The 17,232-nt window shown below is 32.5% G+C and overlaps 1 protein-coding gene across 1 annotated transcript in view; it reads right to left on the bottom strand.

Annotated features, from left to right (window-relative positions):
* LOC132726057 (E3 ubiquitin-protein ligase rnf213-alpha-like) overlaps nucleotides 1-17,232 on the bottom strand; it is a gene marked incomplete at its 3' end in the record, with an annotated part of 89,048 nt that overhangs the window by 52,897 nt on the left and 18,919 nt on the right. The window contains exons 15-22 of the mRNA XM_060711304.1: nucleotides 16,933-17,004; nucleotides 15,844-15,950; nucleotides 15,511-15,652; nucleotides 12,795-12,993; nucleotides 11,776-12,013; nucleotides 11,335-11,460; nucleotides 10,232-10,337; nucleotides 2,355-2,514 (exon numbers count right to left, since the gene is read on the bottom strand). Coding sequence (XP_060567287.1) covers nucleotides 2,355-2,514; nucleotides 10,232-10,337; nucleotides 11,335-11,460; nucleotides 11,776-12,013; nucleotides 12,795-12,993; nucleotides 15,511-15,652; nucleotides 15,844-15,950; nucleotides 16,933-17,004 — 1,150 coding nt within the window. The remainder of the gene's footprint in view (nucleotides 1-2,354; nucleotides 2,515-10,231; nucleotides 10,338-11,334; nucleotides 11,461-11,775; nucleotides 12,014-12,794; nucleotides 12,994-15,510; nucleotides 15,653-15,843; nucleotides 15,951-16,932; nucleotides 17,005-17,232) is intronic.

The raw sequence follows: 17,232 nt of genomic DNA, 5'->3' as shown, positions 1-17,232 counted from the left end.
TCCTTATCAAATACAAAAACACTGATGGCGGCTTTAATACATCTTTCAAATGTCTTAATCATATTTTGAATATTTCAGCTTAACTGTGTTATCCTTTGAGATGTTTTGTCCAAATATACACCAAGCGTCGTTGCAAATTAAAGACCTTAAATACCATTTTTTTTAATCATAACCATATTGTATCTACTTATTTGGATTATGTGAAAAAAGGTAAATATATATAAAAAACACATCAGCTGTCCACTATGACATTGGGTCTAAGTATTGTTAACATTTATGCATAAGTTACTAAGTTCTACATTATCCGATTAAATTCATTCATTTTTAACAAATATTTGCCCAATTGATAGGTAATTTTGATATCAGAGTGATTTTTGAATTGCTTCTCTTTACAGTTTAATCCTAAATGGCAATTTGTCCAAACCAAAAGCGCAATAATGGCAATTTAAGCAAAATTGCTAACCATGATTATTGCATCGACAGTGTTTGTTTGTACAAGAATCAATCTACTCCGTCCATTTTAAAAATAAGAAATGACAAATTTTGGAAAAAAATCTCAAAGATTTTAAGTTCAGTTTAATCTACTTATAGGTGTTAACTTAATGGTAGTTAAAAATAAAAATGAAATGGTCAACTAAAGAAAAATGCAATAATTTGACATGACAAGTCAAGGCTGCTCAAATATGAATCAAATATATCTATAAATAACAAAAATATAGGTCATTTGAACAAAGTTCAACAATATTACCCTAAAGGTTAAGGTCATTAAAAACAAAGTAATTTGGTCACATGGTTAAAATCTAGGTTATGTGATATTAAAGTGCACTTCTGTAAATGTCATTGTGCATATAGTCTAAATGTCCTCACAAGAAGGTTACTGGTTATAAGTTTCTAAGGTTCTAGGTTTATGAAATTAAAATCCATTGGCATGTTAAACGGTTTTTAAAGATAAAAAGCTAAAAAGCTTAGTTTGATCGAAAAGAGGGTAAAAACTTCAAAATATAGGCGAACAAATACACTCGTTTAACTTTTATTATATAGATTTGAAAGCTTTGTCAAAATACAATTTAAAAGTCGCTTGGTGGTGAAAATCTAGGCCAACACATGGCAATGCTACATGCCAAATATCTTTGCCATTGACATTATAGCTTCACAATAAAGGACTTCACTATACTTTTCCACATAAAAGGACTTCAATATATTTTTCCTATATAAGTATATATAAATTGAGTGAGCCCCTGGCCGAACAATACATTGCCAAATACAAAATATCTTAACTCTGGACATTGTAGTTTCACAAAATATAACTTTAATGTTGGTACCTTTCAAAGTCAATGTAAATCAAGCTTCCCCCGAGGCGGGCGAATATTGACCCAATTAGTAAATATCGATTTTGCAGAGGTTCACAAATATATCATAGTAGTTTAACACAATAAGACTAAAATATGTTTTCTTATATAAAGTTTATGAAAAATAATGTGACCTCCAGGGGTTCAGGAAGCAAAAAAAAACCATGAAAAACAAGATCAACAAGGAAGGTCGACATTCAATAAAAGCACATTCGTTCTGCTAATTGTCTCATTTTAAGCAACATTTCTGCAAAAAAGTTATAATCCCTTCCATCGGTTCAAAAGCGATAATAAGGCAATCATCTATGACATCATTTTCTGCTCGGTGAGCTTAAATAAAGCCTGTCAAACGGTTTTCAATACTTTGTTCAGTTTTGAATTATTTTTGGTAAATAAATGTATACCTCCTTGTTTCTTTTGTAAAATGAACAAAGGTTACGTAAAAGTGTGTTATGGACTGAAATTTAGGAAACAGTAAACAAACAATTGAAGGAAAACATTTATCAGATAAGTTAGTTGAAATAAAACATTTACAGTTCGATAAGAAAGTGATGCAGACTTGGTTTACCAACTACTTTTAATATTTTATATTATTAAACTCTTCCTTTTGTGTTCATTATATAGTCCCGCATTCTTATATTTTGGGACTACATGCATTTTTTATGGACCGACAACATAAAGCTACATTAAGTGTTATTTCTATATTCAAATGTTGTTTTCTGTTGATCTGTTGCTAGGGGACGTGGACATTAGCTTGCATTTATCTTTTCCGTTCCTGAACAGACTAAACCATTATCATTTTTTTAACGTTTGGGCGTTCTCTTATTTTTCCGATTAATATATTTCATTGCGCTGTTAACCTGGCACAACATTCGGAATACAACACGGATATTTCTGCTATTAACTATAAAGAAACTATGGCACAAAACTTCATAAATTTGTTTCAAAGACGAATTTTAAACTTTTACTGTAACTTAATCATCCTTATTGATGATAATATTTTACCTGAGAACAGTCCTAAGCACTTCCTTTTCAGATCCTTTCTCTTTAGCCGGGTCGAATTTGATATTACCTGATGTTCTAGTGTCTAACTGAACCAAATATTGATATGGTCTTTGATAAATGTCATCTTTACATTTTTTCTTGTCAAATAGCTGGTCGTTATCTGAAAAAATATAAGAGTAAAGAGCATCATAGGAGAGAAGTATTTCCGAAACGCACACCATCATGATACTTATACAAACGCAAAATGACATATAGATCTTTGCTTCTTTGGGTTTTTAGGCAATTGTTATAATTATCGTGAATTAGCATTTTGTATGGTAGTGAAAATACTACTTTGTTTACATTTTACCACATGTATGACAAATAACTGCATATTCAGCACTACTTTCTTCCGCTGTTAAACATCTTACATGCTCTTAATCAATCATTAAAACAGGATTAAACACATATTTAAATTTCTAAAAAATAAAGAACATGTGCCTTTTATTTGGTGATATGCAAATATAATAAAGATGTCTATAATAATGTTATCATTTGCCGCACTGTTTGCAAAAAATAAATCAGCTTGATTTGTCTGACGAAAAAGTTCCTTAAGTAAATGTACATCTAGTAAATGGCTTCTATGTGTAACATACAAATCATCAATCACACTGGCAGTCTCGTTTGACATAAGCTATATCTGAGAGCAAAATTTCTGCTACAAATTCTTAACTTGTAACATTTCCAGAACTCTAAAATATCTCCAGTAAAATTTGGCAATGCGATACTCTGAAGTTTATGACAGTGTTCCAAGGCGGTACCCCTCTGTGTTCCGTCACATGTATGAATTGTTAGTTGATAAATAGTCTAAATTTTTGCACGTTTTGTGACGTTCTTTCTTGGTTACGCTTTTTTGGCTGCCCTTGTGTCTTCCTCCAGTTCTTGGTTTGGTGACTTCTGGGTGCCCTACTGGTGTGACTGGATTGTGATTTGGCTTTTGCCTTGTTTGATCTTTATTCTCACTTTTTATTGAAATTGAAATGAAACGCATGTTATTTGCCGATGTGCTATTACTGCGATTCCCGGAAGATGTGCCGATGTTCCTCTGTACTAGTCGTGTGGTCTAAGGATTGTCACTAGGTAGAGACTCTTCAAGTGGAGTGTTCCTAAGGATTAGTTGAGCTCCATAACCGTGCAGTGTTCAGCCTTCATCATAATAATCTTCTGTTGTCTCCGTCTCTATGTTTTTCTCATTGGAGTGGGTCGTCATTTCTTCCCTCGTTGATCTCTTCCTTTGCCATCAGTTTGCTGCGACGTATCACAAATACGGATTTAAAGTGTGAATTTTCGCTTGCATATTCATTCTTATTTGCTTATTTGGTGTGTTATGAAAGCCTTGTGTGCACTTCGTCTCAATCCATTACTGCTCTTTTGTTGCGCGTAAAGTGGCTAAGAAGCAACGACTTGGTGTTGTGTAAAATGATACCGTTTATAAGCAGCAAAACGGAAATAACGTCTGATTAACTTTTCTTCTGCCAGTTGTCTGACTGCCGCTTCCACCAAGGTAGCGTCATCTTTACGACAGTTATTTTTTATCAGATTAAGGTATCCCCGCGTCGGGTATTTTCGTGGGTATAAGGACAATATCGCTGACGTAACGGATATTTTTCAGAAAATTAATAAAAAGCAATAAAGTTTAAATAAACCAATCATTCGCCTACATAATAGAATAATTTTTAACACATGACCTACTTTCAATATAAAAATACGATGTACATACCTTCCGGTAGTCAAGCAGAGCTAGCATTTTGCTACGAGGCGTGGGTCATATTATGTTGCTGATTAAACAGTATAAACAGAATAAAATCCATATATTTTAACATTAAATCCTTCTTCAAACAATTATCATTGTTTTCAACACGTTTAAAATGTCAGTAAAGTTAATAAACAAAAACGGCGGTAACAGGAACAGTTAACTATTTAAACTTGGAGGTCTCACATAGTTATTTTTGACAATTGGGACATAGGAAAGTGTCCCAAAGTCTTAAAATTCTAACTTCTGAGCAGAATGTCAAGTGCACCCATCCATCACATTTATCACATCTCCCCCACTTCACAATTGTGAGATATGGGTACTTATTCCTGTCTTGTGGGTAGAACTCATGAAAAACAATGCACTTGTCAGAATCTGGGATGTCACTAGAATCACTTTCATCAGAATCTGACAGATCCTCACATCTATTAAGACAAGAAGGACCAGGGACAGGTGACTTTGGTAAATTAATATTTACTTTTGATCTTGTTTTTTTAGCTTTAACAGTTTTTATAGAAGCTGGTTTGGCTGGTCTTTTTTGACTTTGAACATGTTCTTTTACAGCATTAAATACTTCTGGCTCTGTAATGGCTTTCCCACCACCAACTTTTCCAAGAGTTTTTCTTGCTTTAGCAGTTTTAACATTTTTTAAAATCTGCCCACCTCTATTTTCTAGGAATGTTTCTGCTTACAATGAGTGTTCAGAGGAAATATCTGGTTCACAAGCTGCTGGATGAGCAAAAGCAGTAGAAGATGCAGTTGACTCTGGTGCAATGACATTGGGGTTGAAAGGAAAGACCCCAGATTTCTTAAATGCAACCTGGATATTTGATGGATTAAAGGTAGACAAGTAAACTTTGCAGGCAATTCTGCAAACATCGTACCTTGTTAGCACCCTACCACCAGACTCTCTTAGATGAGTATGACATGCAGAGTTCCATGCCTTTTCCAAAGGACCAAAGCAGCTTATATCAAGGGGCTGTAAAATTTGGCTGCAGTAAGGGGGCAAAACAAACAACACAATATGATTTTCAATGGCCCATTCAATTAAAGGAATGGTAACATGACTTTTGTGTCCATCATAAAGTACGAGAACAAAGTTGTCAGAGTCACGAGCTGGTAAATACTTTAGTAAGTTCTCCTTCATATACTCCTCAAAAGTCTCTGAATTAGACCATCCAGATTCTGTTACTGTACCAGTAGCACCAGGTGAAGCTCCATCAAGTTGAGATTCTAACATCCGTTTCCCTGGAAATATGAAATATGGAGGGATCTGTTGACCTAGAGCATTCACACAGCCAATTAAGGTAACATTCTGGGCTTTTCCCGATATAACTGCTTGAACTTTGTAGTTCTTACCAGCAACTATCTTTGGTGGCTTGTGCTCAACAGATAAACCCTTTTCATCTATATTGAAGATGCAGTGTGGTTTGTTGGTTAGACTATACTTCAGTAAGATATTTTCAAGCTCCTGAAAGTACTTATTAATTACAATTTTAGTGGCACACTTAGCCCTAGCAGCCTCCAGACTTCTAAGTTTAACAACTTTGAGCTCTGGCCATCTGGACATAAAAGCATAAAACCAGTCATAACCTAGAGGATGGACCTTGTCTCTGACACCAAGATGAAATGCATAATCAGTGGCCAGGTTAATTGTCTCTTGTCTTGAATAACCAAAGCCTACTTCACCCATAATAATCAAATGTCGGACCAGAATTGCCTCATGCTCTTGCGAGAACACTGACCTTGGACCTGATCGTACAGTGTCAATGTCTACCTTGCCTTTGACACGGTCTCTGAGGGTTGAAGCAGGCACTGAATATTTTCTAGCTGCTCTATCAATTGGCAGACCTTCTTCAATAACAGCCTTATATGCCTCATTCACGTCCTTGACATCATAGGACCTGTAGGGACCACGAACAGCAGGTACCCTCTGAAAAGAAAAGAAAACAGAAAAGATATGTAAATAAATTTACTTACCAAACTAAGTTTTTGTCATATGCTACCATCATTACCCAGCAAACACCTGACGTTGTTTCAACGTTGGATCTAAGTTGGATTTATGTCGCGACGTCAAAATCCTTAATACAACGGTGAAACAACCTTGTATTTACGACGTCGTATCAACGTGTTGGAATTACGTCGATACGACGTCGGATTTCAGTGAAATCTAACATAGTAGTCTTGATTGAGTCACTTCCCTTTGTTCTGATTTATAAACCCGATAGGTGGCTCTTATTTCAGTTCAAGATAATCATTCGAATTTTGTTATTCATTTTTTTTCTTCACATCCATTGTGTTTTTAAAATATTTTTTTGTTATACTAGACAATAGAAAGGAACAATGTTAGTATTTCAAATAAATTGAAAAAATAATGGAAACTTGATGAATTTCAAAACGAGACTACAACAACAACTTGTTTTCAAATTCAAACAAAGACAAAGGACATTATAGACATCATAGAAGTCAAAAGTAAGTGATATTTTTGAAGGTAGATTATTATTAAACTTACTGCATGCATAGAATAATAACTGAAAAATTATTAGTTACATTAGGAATATATATTTTCATGATATTCAATTATCTCATTTCTAAACCATTTAATTAACATTTTCTGATTCGCCCTAATTTAACTCGTACTTTGGGATTCAAATGATATAGAAATTGTATGAAGACAAAAAAAACAACAAAAAAACACCTACTTTCTTTAAAAGTGAATATTATTGTTTTGTGTGTTACATTTAATTTTGACAGAAAGGAATATTTTCCCTCACTTATCCGATTTTGTTACCGATGAAATCAACTGCAAAAGAAATGTTTATTTTCCATGAATTCCATTTTCTATGAGTTTTTAAAAGAAAACCTTTTTTAAGCATGTTGTAAACTTTAATTGACATATGTTGTAATAGATAATAGTAGTTAATGTATACTGTACATAGACCTTTAAATGTAAATGATTTGTTGACTGTTATTTGTTACAATTTTGAATTACACAATGTGTATTATTGTATTGACTGAAAGAGGTCTGATAAATGTTGAACAATTTTGAAAAGACATGTAGCTCTTATTTTTTTTTTAATTTTAATAGTTTATATACATTTTATAAATATCAAACCTTATTTTATTATCACTATAAATGATTAAAAGTGAGTCCTTTTTGCTGTTATGCATATATGTTGGAAATATATATTTACTGTATAGTACGTTCTACATGAATATTTTGTTTAATTGTTTTTATGATTACTTTCTTGAATAATTAAATCACTTTTCGAGTATAGAAAGTTTTGTATTTTCTCTTTATTTGGGAATTATTTAAAGAAAACGAGTCAGATTTATGTTGGGAATTGGTTGGAATTACGTTGGAAACTAGTTGTTTTTACGTCAGTAACTGGTTGGAATCATGTTGGAAACTGGTTGGATTCACGTTGGGAATAGGTTGGAAAGTAGTTGTATATACGTTACATATAGGTTGGATTTATGTCATTTTATGACGTTGGATTGACGTCGGATTCTGACGTCTAAAAAACTTTCATATACAACTAAATTCCAACGTCTATCCAACGTCGGACTCTAACGTCTGAGCCACGTTGAAACAACGTCATGTGTTTGCTGGGTACTTTGGACAAAAAAATTTACTATGTGAGACCACTTTTTTTATCAATGAAAGTCACGTGACCTTTGGTTGGGAGAATAGCCAGAATGCAGCCGAACTGTCAAAAAATTTGAGGGCTCTGATGTATTTTAAAAACAGATTAGAAAATTGTCAAACTTTGGGATTAAGAAAAACAGGTAGAAATCTTCGTATCTACATTCAAGTTTTTTTCTACTTACCTTTCTAACTTCCATTTTAGAAAAAAAAATCGTCAGTGTTTACATTATGATGCAGACATCCAAAAAATCACGTGACCGGAACCACTCGTGCGCACAAAACTTATTTATACCGGAAAACGGTGAAACCACGAAAATACCCCACCCACGAAAATACCCGACGTTGGGATATTAATATCGTTCTAGTACAACAGGATTTTTATTGTATTTCTTGTCTGTTTTTATATCTGTTGGTCTAATATTTACAAGAAATAAGATGGTGATAAGTTTTTAGTTTTGAGTTTGTCTACATGCGTTTGAATTTGTGTTTTCTGTTATTTGTCATGTGCGCATCTGCATAATCTTATTTGTTTAATTAAGGCGTCCATCCCTACAGGTTACAATTGACGTTTTGTTACTATTTCGTTTGAAATACATTTAGCTGTAATGTGATTGATAGTGTCGGTAAGCTGATGTGTGTATATTGTCTTTGACGTTATTTGTAAGGTTCCACATAGAAAAAAGAGACATGCCTCTCCAGATCTGAATAATCACTTTTGTTATATTGCCACATTTTTCTTACAAAATTATCAAAAATACAGGTAATAGGACAGTGCTATCGATAAACCTATTGGGGATGGGGGTTTTGCTGCCGTAAAAGGAATTTCTAAAAAGACAAGAAATCTAAAAAGATATATGTGTTGAAAGAATCAGGTTGATTTAAGTTTTAGTAAAAGTTAGTTTTATTGTGTTTAACTGCTACCAATTATTGCTACCGATGATTGTTTTTGGATTCTAGATTTCAGCTATAACTAACTATGTAATCACCAGTTAAGCTGAAAAGACGCCATATTACTTTTACATTTTTGGTGCGACGTAAAAACAAAAAAACAACACTTTTTTCGTATGTAAGCGAGAGCTATTTACATTTTAATCCGAGATACAAAATTGGTAGCATTTAGAGAGAAAAGAAAGAACCATATAGCATTTCTCCCACAAAATCTATCCCAGTCCTTGTACCTAAGTGTCGTTTACATAGTATAGATATCAACATAAAAAACCTAGATGAAAGCCTGTTTACGTGTAGGTTTGAAAAAAGGGTAAATGATTATAAATCAACAAGTTAAAAAATATGTTTGACTATTAAATAATGTAGAAAAGGTTAATTTCGGTTCCTATTGGAACTAATGTCTTTACAGAAACAGTAAAAAAAGTCAGTTGAAAGACGTCTACTTCTAAACAGTTACTAAAAGAAATGTCTCTAAAAGGATGTTGCTCTGCAAAACTTGTGATGTAACTCTTTCTGTAAAGCAAGTGTAATGAGAGATAAGTCGCAAAAAATGAAAACAAAGATCAACAAGGCATGGCGGTAGCCCCCCGACACAACCAAGTCACACCAGCAGGGTATCCAGAAGATACTGATACCAAAAACGGGAGAGGGCAGTCCAACAAGGTCTGAGTTAAGACTGAGCATTTACACAAGACGCAATGGTAACAGATATTCAGTATTCAGTTTAAAGACTATCACCTTCATAGTTATAACACACTGATAATAATTATTACAAAATGTATATGATCTAACATATCTGCAAACTTACTGGTCCAAAAAAAGTCGATATTGATATATGTATCTAAACCAGCAAATATAATTCAAGAACCAATACAACTCCATACCACAAATTATCCCAGGTCAACTGAGTTCACAAGAATTCAATACAAACGAATTTGAGAAATCCACAAAACTTCCTTCAAAACAAAAACATTTTGTTTCTATAAATAAATGCTATAAACTCCCAATGACTTCCCTAAACTTACATATCTTTTTTTCCATTACAGTCACATCATAAAATATATATCATATTTATTTGACATTAAGATAAAAAAAATTGCTTATCTAAACTATTTAAAGACGATTGCATATTGTAACATGATATTTACACTAAATCTCATAAAATCTATCACTGTTAAAAACGTATAATTACTTTCAGACAAGGCACCCAAAAGAAAATTGTCTTTGGCTAAATCATCATCTGACATTTACGCTCAAAAACTGCATCCACCTCGATAGGATGGGAGCATATCGATATATTACGGAGAAAAGAGCTTCTTTTAGGGGCAACAAAATATGAGTCAATATCAATAAAGCAAGAAATTAAGGCCGAAACAATCACGTAAGGATTGCAATTAAACAATATCAAACATTCGGGGAAATATGTGTAACTTACCTTAATACATAAATTGAAAGAATGCATTACGCAATGTCTAAAGCATAACTTACCAGGTTGCCTGTTAGCTTCGAGTAATTCTAAACTTTCTTTAGGTGATCTACATGTCACTTCTGGCAAAATATCAAGCATGTGGTGGAGGTAAGAGGTTTCCTTTTGCTAAATTAAGAATAGAGACGTTCTAAAACCCGTAATTTGCTTAAAATATGTCTTGAAATTCAATTCATATTATGTTTTGTAAATTGCACATGCAGCAAGTCATATAGAACTAACGAAAAGGCATCTAGTATAGCAACGAACAACAGATCTCCAAATAATACATGTAATTTAACAATATGAATTTAATATTTTGTATCTATTTTTGATGTTAAAAGATTAAATAAAACAGAAGTATAAAGCATAAATTGCCCTTTAACAAACCCTTCAAGAATCAATCAATTGACTATTTTCGAAAGAAGTGATGGGGTGATTAAGGTGACTCCTCCCTATCAACTAACTAATCGTTAGATTTACACCAACTATCACTTTTCTATCAATAGTACTGGTGTGCTCGAGAGTTGTCAAAATAACATTAAACATAGTTTAAGTAAATTAATGCTATATGTTTAAATTAATCAACTAACACAATATGTATACCAAGGTTGGTGCAAATCATTCCGATGTCTAATTCAAAGTATACATAATGTAAAATTATTTTTTTTCTGTTATGGTTTGTGTTCAAATTTGCCTTTGTAAAATAGGAGGATTAAATGGATTAATTCTAACAAAAGTGTCAACCGCAATGAGTAATTCTGTTCAGTAGTTTAATAGATGTATATGATATGTTATGGCACAAAGCTAGGAATGCCAATTTATTAGCGTTTCCAACGTTTCCAGTGGTTCATTCTGAGGTTTAACATATATCAACAGCCACCATATACTCCACATAAAATTATTGTGTGAAGGATGGTCTGGTTATCTGAACTAAATATTTTAGACAGAACTGAATTATACGGCAAATTAGTGTATTTTGTCTCGTTTACCATAAAGGGCAATGCCTCTATCAAATACTTCAGTCTGTTGAAATTTGTAAATTGGATGCGTTTACGAAGAGCAAGATCAATGATTATTTTGAATGAAGAACCGAATTTTTAATAAATCTGTTTTTCCCGTTTACCATAAACGGCAATGTCTCTATCAAATAGATATCTGTGCTACGTTTCCTCCATACAAAGCCTGCTTCATCAGACAGGTAGCCAAGTATCAGCAAATTAAAAAGAAGACCATCAACTCCTTCTAGAACCTTAAATACAATACAAAGAGGTTTAAGCAAAATTTAAATAAAGAAAGTATGATAAATGATATAAAATGCATCATGTTCGTGGAAACATACGAAGTAGATGTTGTTGCAATTAAATAAAAATTCCAATATTATAACAATAAGCAGTGTGTTCGCTATTAATATACAAAGAATGGTTTATTTTAAGTTAATCATTAAACAAATATGACTTATACAGAATTAGGTAACATTCATTTTCATGGTTATTTTAATTTTCTCGAAACAACCACTAAAGACATATACCGATATCAAGCAAACGCTTCAATAAAAAGAGTATACCTCATGAAAAACGTCAATATGGAATAATGTTGATCTCTTTTCATCTGTTTTTCTAACTTGTTCCAAAAGTCTCTGAACAACATTATGTGTTTTCACACATTTATCTTGAAGTGGAATGGAAACACTTGATGAAACCACGTTATCGTCATTTAGATTTTGCAGATCTTCTGCTCTCCGATCTTTGTACAAACTCTTACCAACACCTGCTCGCCATGACTTTACTACACGTACTGTTAATCTAAAAATTTGAAATCAAAACTTCATAAATAGGTTTCCTACATCAACAGACACATACCTAGAGGGAGAATCGGACCAATAATAGGATATGACTTTCGAAATCGAGAGATCGAGAACATTGCTAATCCCCTTATGGATATTAACTACAGTAGTTATATAGAAATGTAGATATACTGTTAGATAAAATTTCTTTAAATTTGCATGATCTCGGAATATGAAAAATGTGCGTCACATATCTCGATGTAAGTTACCTGCCCTTGAAACCAATACTTTGCTTATTTTAAAGGCACGTGAAACATTATAAAGGTAATGTCAGCCAAGTTAAGGAAATTTTACCAATTTGGATTTCATTTGCAATTGCGTCTATATGACAACTCTAATAAACTTTTAGTTAGCATTGTTTTTTTTAACCAAGGTGTAAAATCAAAAGGAACCTTGATAAGAGGTATAAGTTCTTTGTGCCGTATTGTTGACTGCAAAATACGGAATTAAATCTTACACTGTTCCAGAAACTAAGTACAAAGGATGACATCTGTCAGTAAATTTGACAGTTACACATAGCTAAGACTTGATAATTACAATTACTTAACTGCTACAATTTATAAAACAATGTATAGCATGTTTGTTGATTACATTTTAAAGGATAATTGTTTAAAAAATGATTCTATATTCTCATAAATATTTGATCCTTTGTTAAAATGTTTATGCAAAATTAAATTAACTTTTGCGATGCATACCAAAGTAATATGTTCTATAAAAAGCAAAAACATTTAACTAAATACCTTTCCTTGTCCACTGCTGCAGCCGGTTTAACTCCATCGATATTATCGAGCCGACAGATTAGCTTATCTTTCAAGTAGGTTTTGATGATATTAATCTTTATTAGCAAAGATGTTCGCTTGTACTTGTCGAGAAAAGTCACGAGTGTCGATCTGTATTCATTCTCCAAACTACATATTACCACTAGTTTGAATTTGATGTCTAAAAAGTGTTATATATAACTTGTTGAACAATTGTCATAGACGGTTGATTTAAAAAGTATATGAAATGTGTGTATTGGTATTTAAGCTTTCAGATTATGCTTCAAAATTACATAAAGGCATCAGGAATTAATTAAACAAAACATGATTAAATACAAAAGTAAAAAAAACTACGTTGAATTTAAAAAAAATGGGTTTTTAAGAGGTGCAAAACAAACAGAGTTAAACGCCTCATGTGTCAATGATTGTTTATAACATGATTCTTTATCTGTGGATGTCATATATGAAAAAGATTAACAACTGCCGATAGTTTGACCACTGGGTCTTCCGAACCGTTATGTCCTGCTCAAAATTTAATATTACATGTAACCTTTCACATGAAACTAAGTTGAACACTTAATTTGAAAATATTTTTTATTAATAGATAGAATACTAATCTCATCATATTTACTAATATCTTCCTCAACAACCAAAAACACTTTGCACGTACAATGAAAAAATATCTTAATGAGACCAAGAAGCACATGGGCCTTAAAGGTCACCCGCGTGTTCTACAGCAGATTATATATGTTTTCTTTTTTTGCGTAAATAACTTATAGAGAAGGATTAAAATTATCAAACATCACATAAATATTTATTTCAATACAATCTCTTCACATGATATTAAGTATAATATTATATTATGAAAATCTCATAATCTCTCCATGGGCCTAAACGCTAAAAGCAAATGGGTTATGCATTCCTACAGTGTTAAGGCTCCTTACTTCTTATAACTAGAGCAATCACCAAAGGTAATTAATACCCCCTCCAGCAAACTAGACATTTTGGAAACATAAGTGGTATGAAGCAAAATATTTACTCAACCTATAATTATAAACTATTATTAATTATAAGTATAAACTATGTAAAATAATTCTTAACTAATGTTAACCTCTAGAAACCATTTTTCCATAGTAAGTAACAGTGATCTTTGATCCAAGGGGGTACAAAAGCAAAGGGTCTTTTATATAAGCTTACCATATACAGAGTTTGATAACAATATCTCATTCCTAACTGAATACCATTTTTCTATTTTAAGTAATGGTGACCTTGACCTTGAACCAAGGGGGTCAAATTCAATACCAAGCCAGATCTTCATATCAGCTTGCTAAATACCAAGTACGATGAATATAACTTCTCATTCCTAACTCTCATTAACTTCAGAAACCTTTTCTTTTTCTTTTCAAGTAACAGTGACTTTGATCTTGACTCCCGGGGGGGGGGGGGGCTCAAATGCAATGCCTACTCAGGTCTTCGTATTAGTTTGCTTAAAACCAAGATTGATTATATTACATTGAATATTTCATTCCTATCTCTAGTTATTGTCCGGAAGCCATCTTTCTATTTTAAGAAACAGTGTCTTGTACCTTGACCAAAGGGGGTCCAAATGCAATCCCAACCTAGACAATTATATAAGTTTGCTTTCCCCCAAGTTTGATAACATTAACTCATTCCTAACTCTAGTCATTGTCCGGAAACCATTTTTTCTATTTTCAGTAACAGTGACCCTAACGTTGACCTCAGCGGGTCCAAAAGCAATACCAAGCTAGTCATCTATATAAGCTTGCTCAATACCAAGTTTAATTACAATGTCTCATTCCTAACTCTAGCTATTGTCCGGAAACCATTTTTCTATTTTTCTAGAACGATCATCTCTGGAAACTATTGCGGTATTTTTTTCATGGTTTTAGCCCGACCCATCAGGACCTAGGGAGGCAGGGGCTATATATTTTATTTTTTGCTCCCCTTCATCACCTATAGATGCTTTATGCCAAAATTGGTTGAAATTGGTTTCAGCGGCACTAGAAAAGAAGCTCAAAATGTTGTAGAAATTAATGCATTTTCACTACATAAAATCAAAATAAATAAATGAATGAATAAATAAAAATAAACAAAAGAACCCCTGACGTTGGGGCCGTAAAATTCATAATTTTGAAAAAGACAACATCTTCCTTCATAACTATGCATTTACATTGTTTCCTAAATACCAAGGAGCAGATGAGAAGATTTTTTAGAAGATATTATGTACTTTCACTATACATTCAAAAGAGCCTCACCATAGCACCAGAACTCCTGACCCTTTGACTATGAATTTAACAATTTTAGTAGAGGGCTCAATGTTTGTTTTAATAATGCCAACAGTTTGACTGCTTGATTTCCAGAAGTATAGAAGACAATTTTTAAAGATTGCATTCATTTTTATACCTACCCTTAGGCCAACAGGAAGGGGCCATGAATTTCACAATTTTTGTTCGCCTTCACCCATATATGCTTAAAGCAAAATTTAGTTGAATTTGGTTGAGTGGTTCCAGAAAGGAGCTTCAAATGTTAAAATGTAAACGCACAACACACGACGCAGGACAACGTACAAAAACGGATAGCAGTAAACTCAGGTGACCTAAACATTTAAAACAAATAGTCAAAACGTATACACTCAAAAGACATTGACAATACAATCCGATTTTATAAAACTATGTACCTTGGCATTTACTCTCTACAAGGTAGTCTTCTAATAATTTTTCAACTTGTTCGCTGACATCATATCGCAGCGAGTCTGCACTCACAAGGCAATATATCTTTTTGCCCTTGTCAAACAATGCTCTTCTAAAAAATATGTCAATCTGAAATTAAAAAAGGAAACCCATAAACTAAACTATTGGTGAAACACACTTCCTTCTTCTGCAAAAAGACATTGAAATAGCTGCATCAAAATCATGTTTTTTTCTTTACGAAACAAGAAAATGAAATGTTATTTTCATGGAAGTTATTTGAAAAAAAATGACCACAAAAAATAGTAATGACAAGTACATACTTCGTCTGTACTTGTTGTGTTTGTGCACAATAATGTCTCATCTGATGATGGCAATGGCTGGTCCTTGTCATATATATATATATAGACAATGTTGTTGACAGAACTTCACCTACAAATTATTCATATTGCTTTACAATAAAATATCTAAAATGGAAAAGATTGCACAATACAAATGCAAAGAAACATGCCTTTTTAAAAGAAATTTAAACTCCATATATATTGATAAATGGCTTGAAGAATAGTTAGCTTTATTTTAAAAAGTGAAAAGTGTTAATTATTTTAAAGCAAGAACCACCGCCTAGCAGGGACACGCTCGCTATTTTTTTAATTCTAAAGTTAAACATATCGGAGGAAATAAAATGTAGCAAAAATCTCCTAGAAAATATAATTTTCTTAAACAAAATATAATTCATATTTCATTTTTTTTTTTAAAAATGAATCAAATCCATAAATAAATAACCAAGTTATAATTTTTTTTAAATAACATGACGTTGATGGAAAAAAAAGTTCAAACTCATAATAAAATAATACTACATGTCGGTTTGTATTCTTAATTGTACAATGCGCAAGTATTATTCAAATATGTAAATAACTAACAAAGTTATGTCAATTACAGTAAATTTCAATAATTTGAGATTTGAATAATTAACAACTGGATTTTGTCATTGGTTTTTTTTCGTGCATGTACTCGTATATAAGTTATCACAATTTTAACTAAATTCAATATTTGACCTTAATCTATTGACAAACATTGCACCGCAACGGCAACGGTATCGGCAATGAAAACAACATCGTGAATGTCAACGACAACATGAACGCAGCAATAGCTTTTTTTCTTCGAAAAGCTCAAAATTATAAATTTTAACCCGCTACTTTAGTTTTTTTCAAAGAAGGATTTAAGGAACTATTACCATACAATATTGAAAAATCATTTTATAACTAAACTAGATGTCAAAGAAAGAATTACCGTTTTAAAAAGCGGTTTGAGTACATGACGAACAATTAAAATAAATAATAACTGTTACACGCTTATTGCTCACCACTGCAAAGCTAATGGACAATGAAAATTAGAAGCCAAAAGAATCTTACCTTGCCTACACACGATTAAATTTGGCATGCCTTCCTCAAAGTTTGGTGGAAATTTTCTGTCCATCGTCACTTCTGTTTATCAATAAATCGTGTAAATTAATGAAAAATTTACGACCTTTAGGGAAAAATTATTACGTTCCAAAATATATCATGAAAAGAAGTCATTCATTAACTTTTGCTCACTAGCATCATTTGGTCTTTCTATTGAAAAAATTTTGATAACTTAAACGATATTTACAAAGCAATAAAACTTTGCCCTTAACTCCATGACATGAAAAAGATCAATTGTTTGTTGGTTAA

This window comes from Ruditapes philippinarum, unplaced genomic scaffold (genome assembly GCF_026571515.1).
Source record: "Ruditapes philippinarum isolate M1 unplaced genomic scaffold, ASM2657151v2 ctg364_1_1_1_1, whole genome shotgun sequence".
In the NCBI taxonomy this organism is placed as follows: domain Eukaryota; kingdom Metazoa; phylum Mollusca; class Bivalvia; order Venerida; family Veneridae; genus Ruditapes; species Ruditapes philippinarum.
This window is presented reverse-complemented; position numbering and strand designations above follow the sequence as displayed.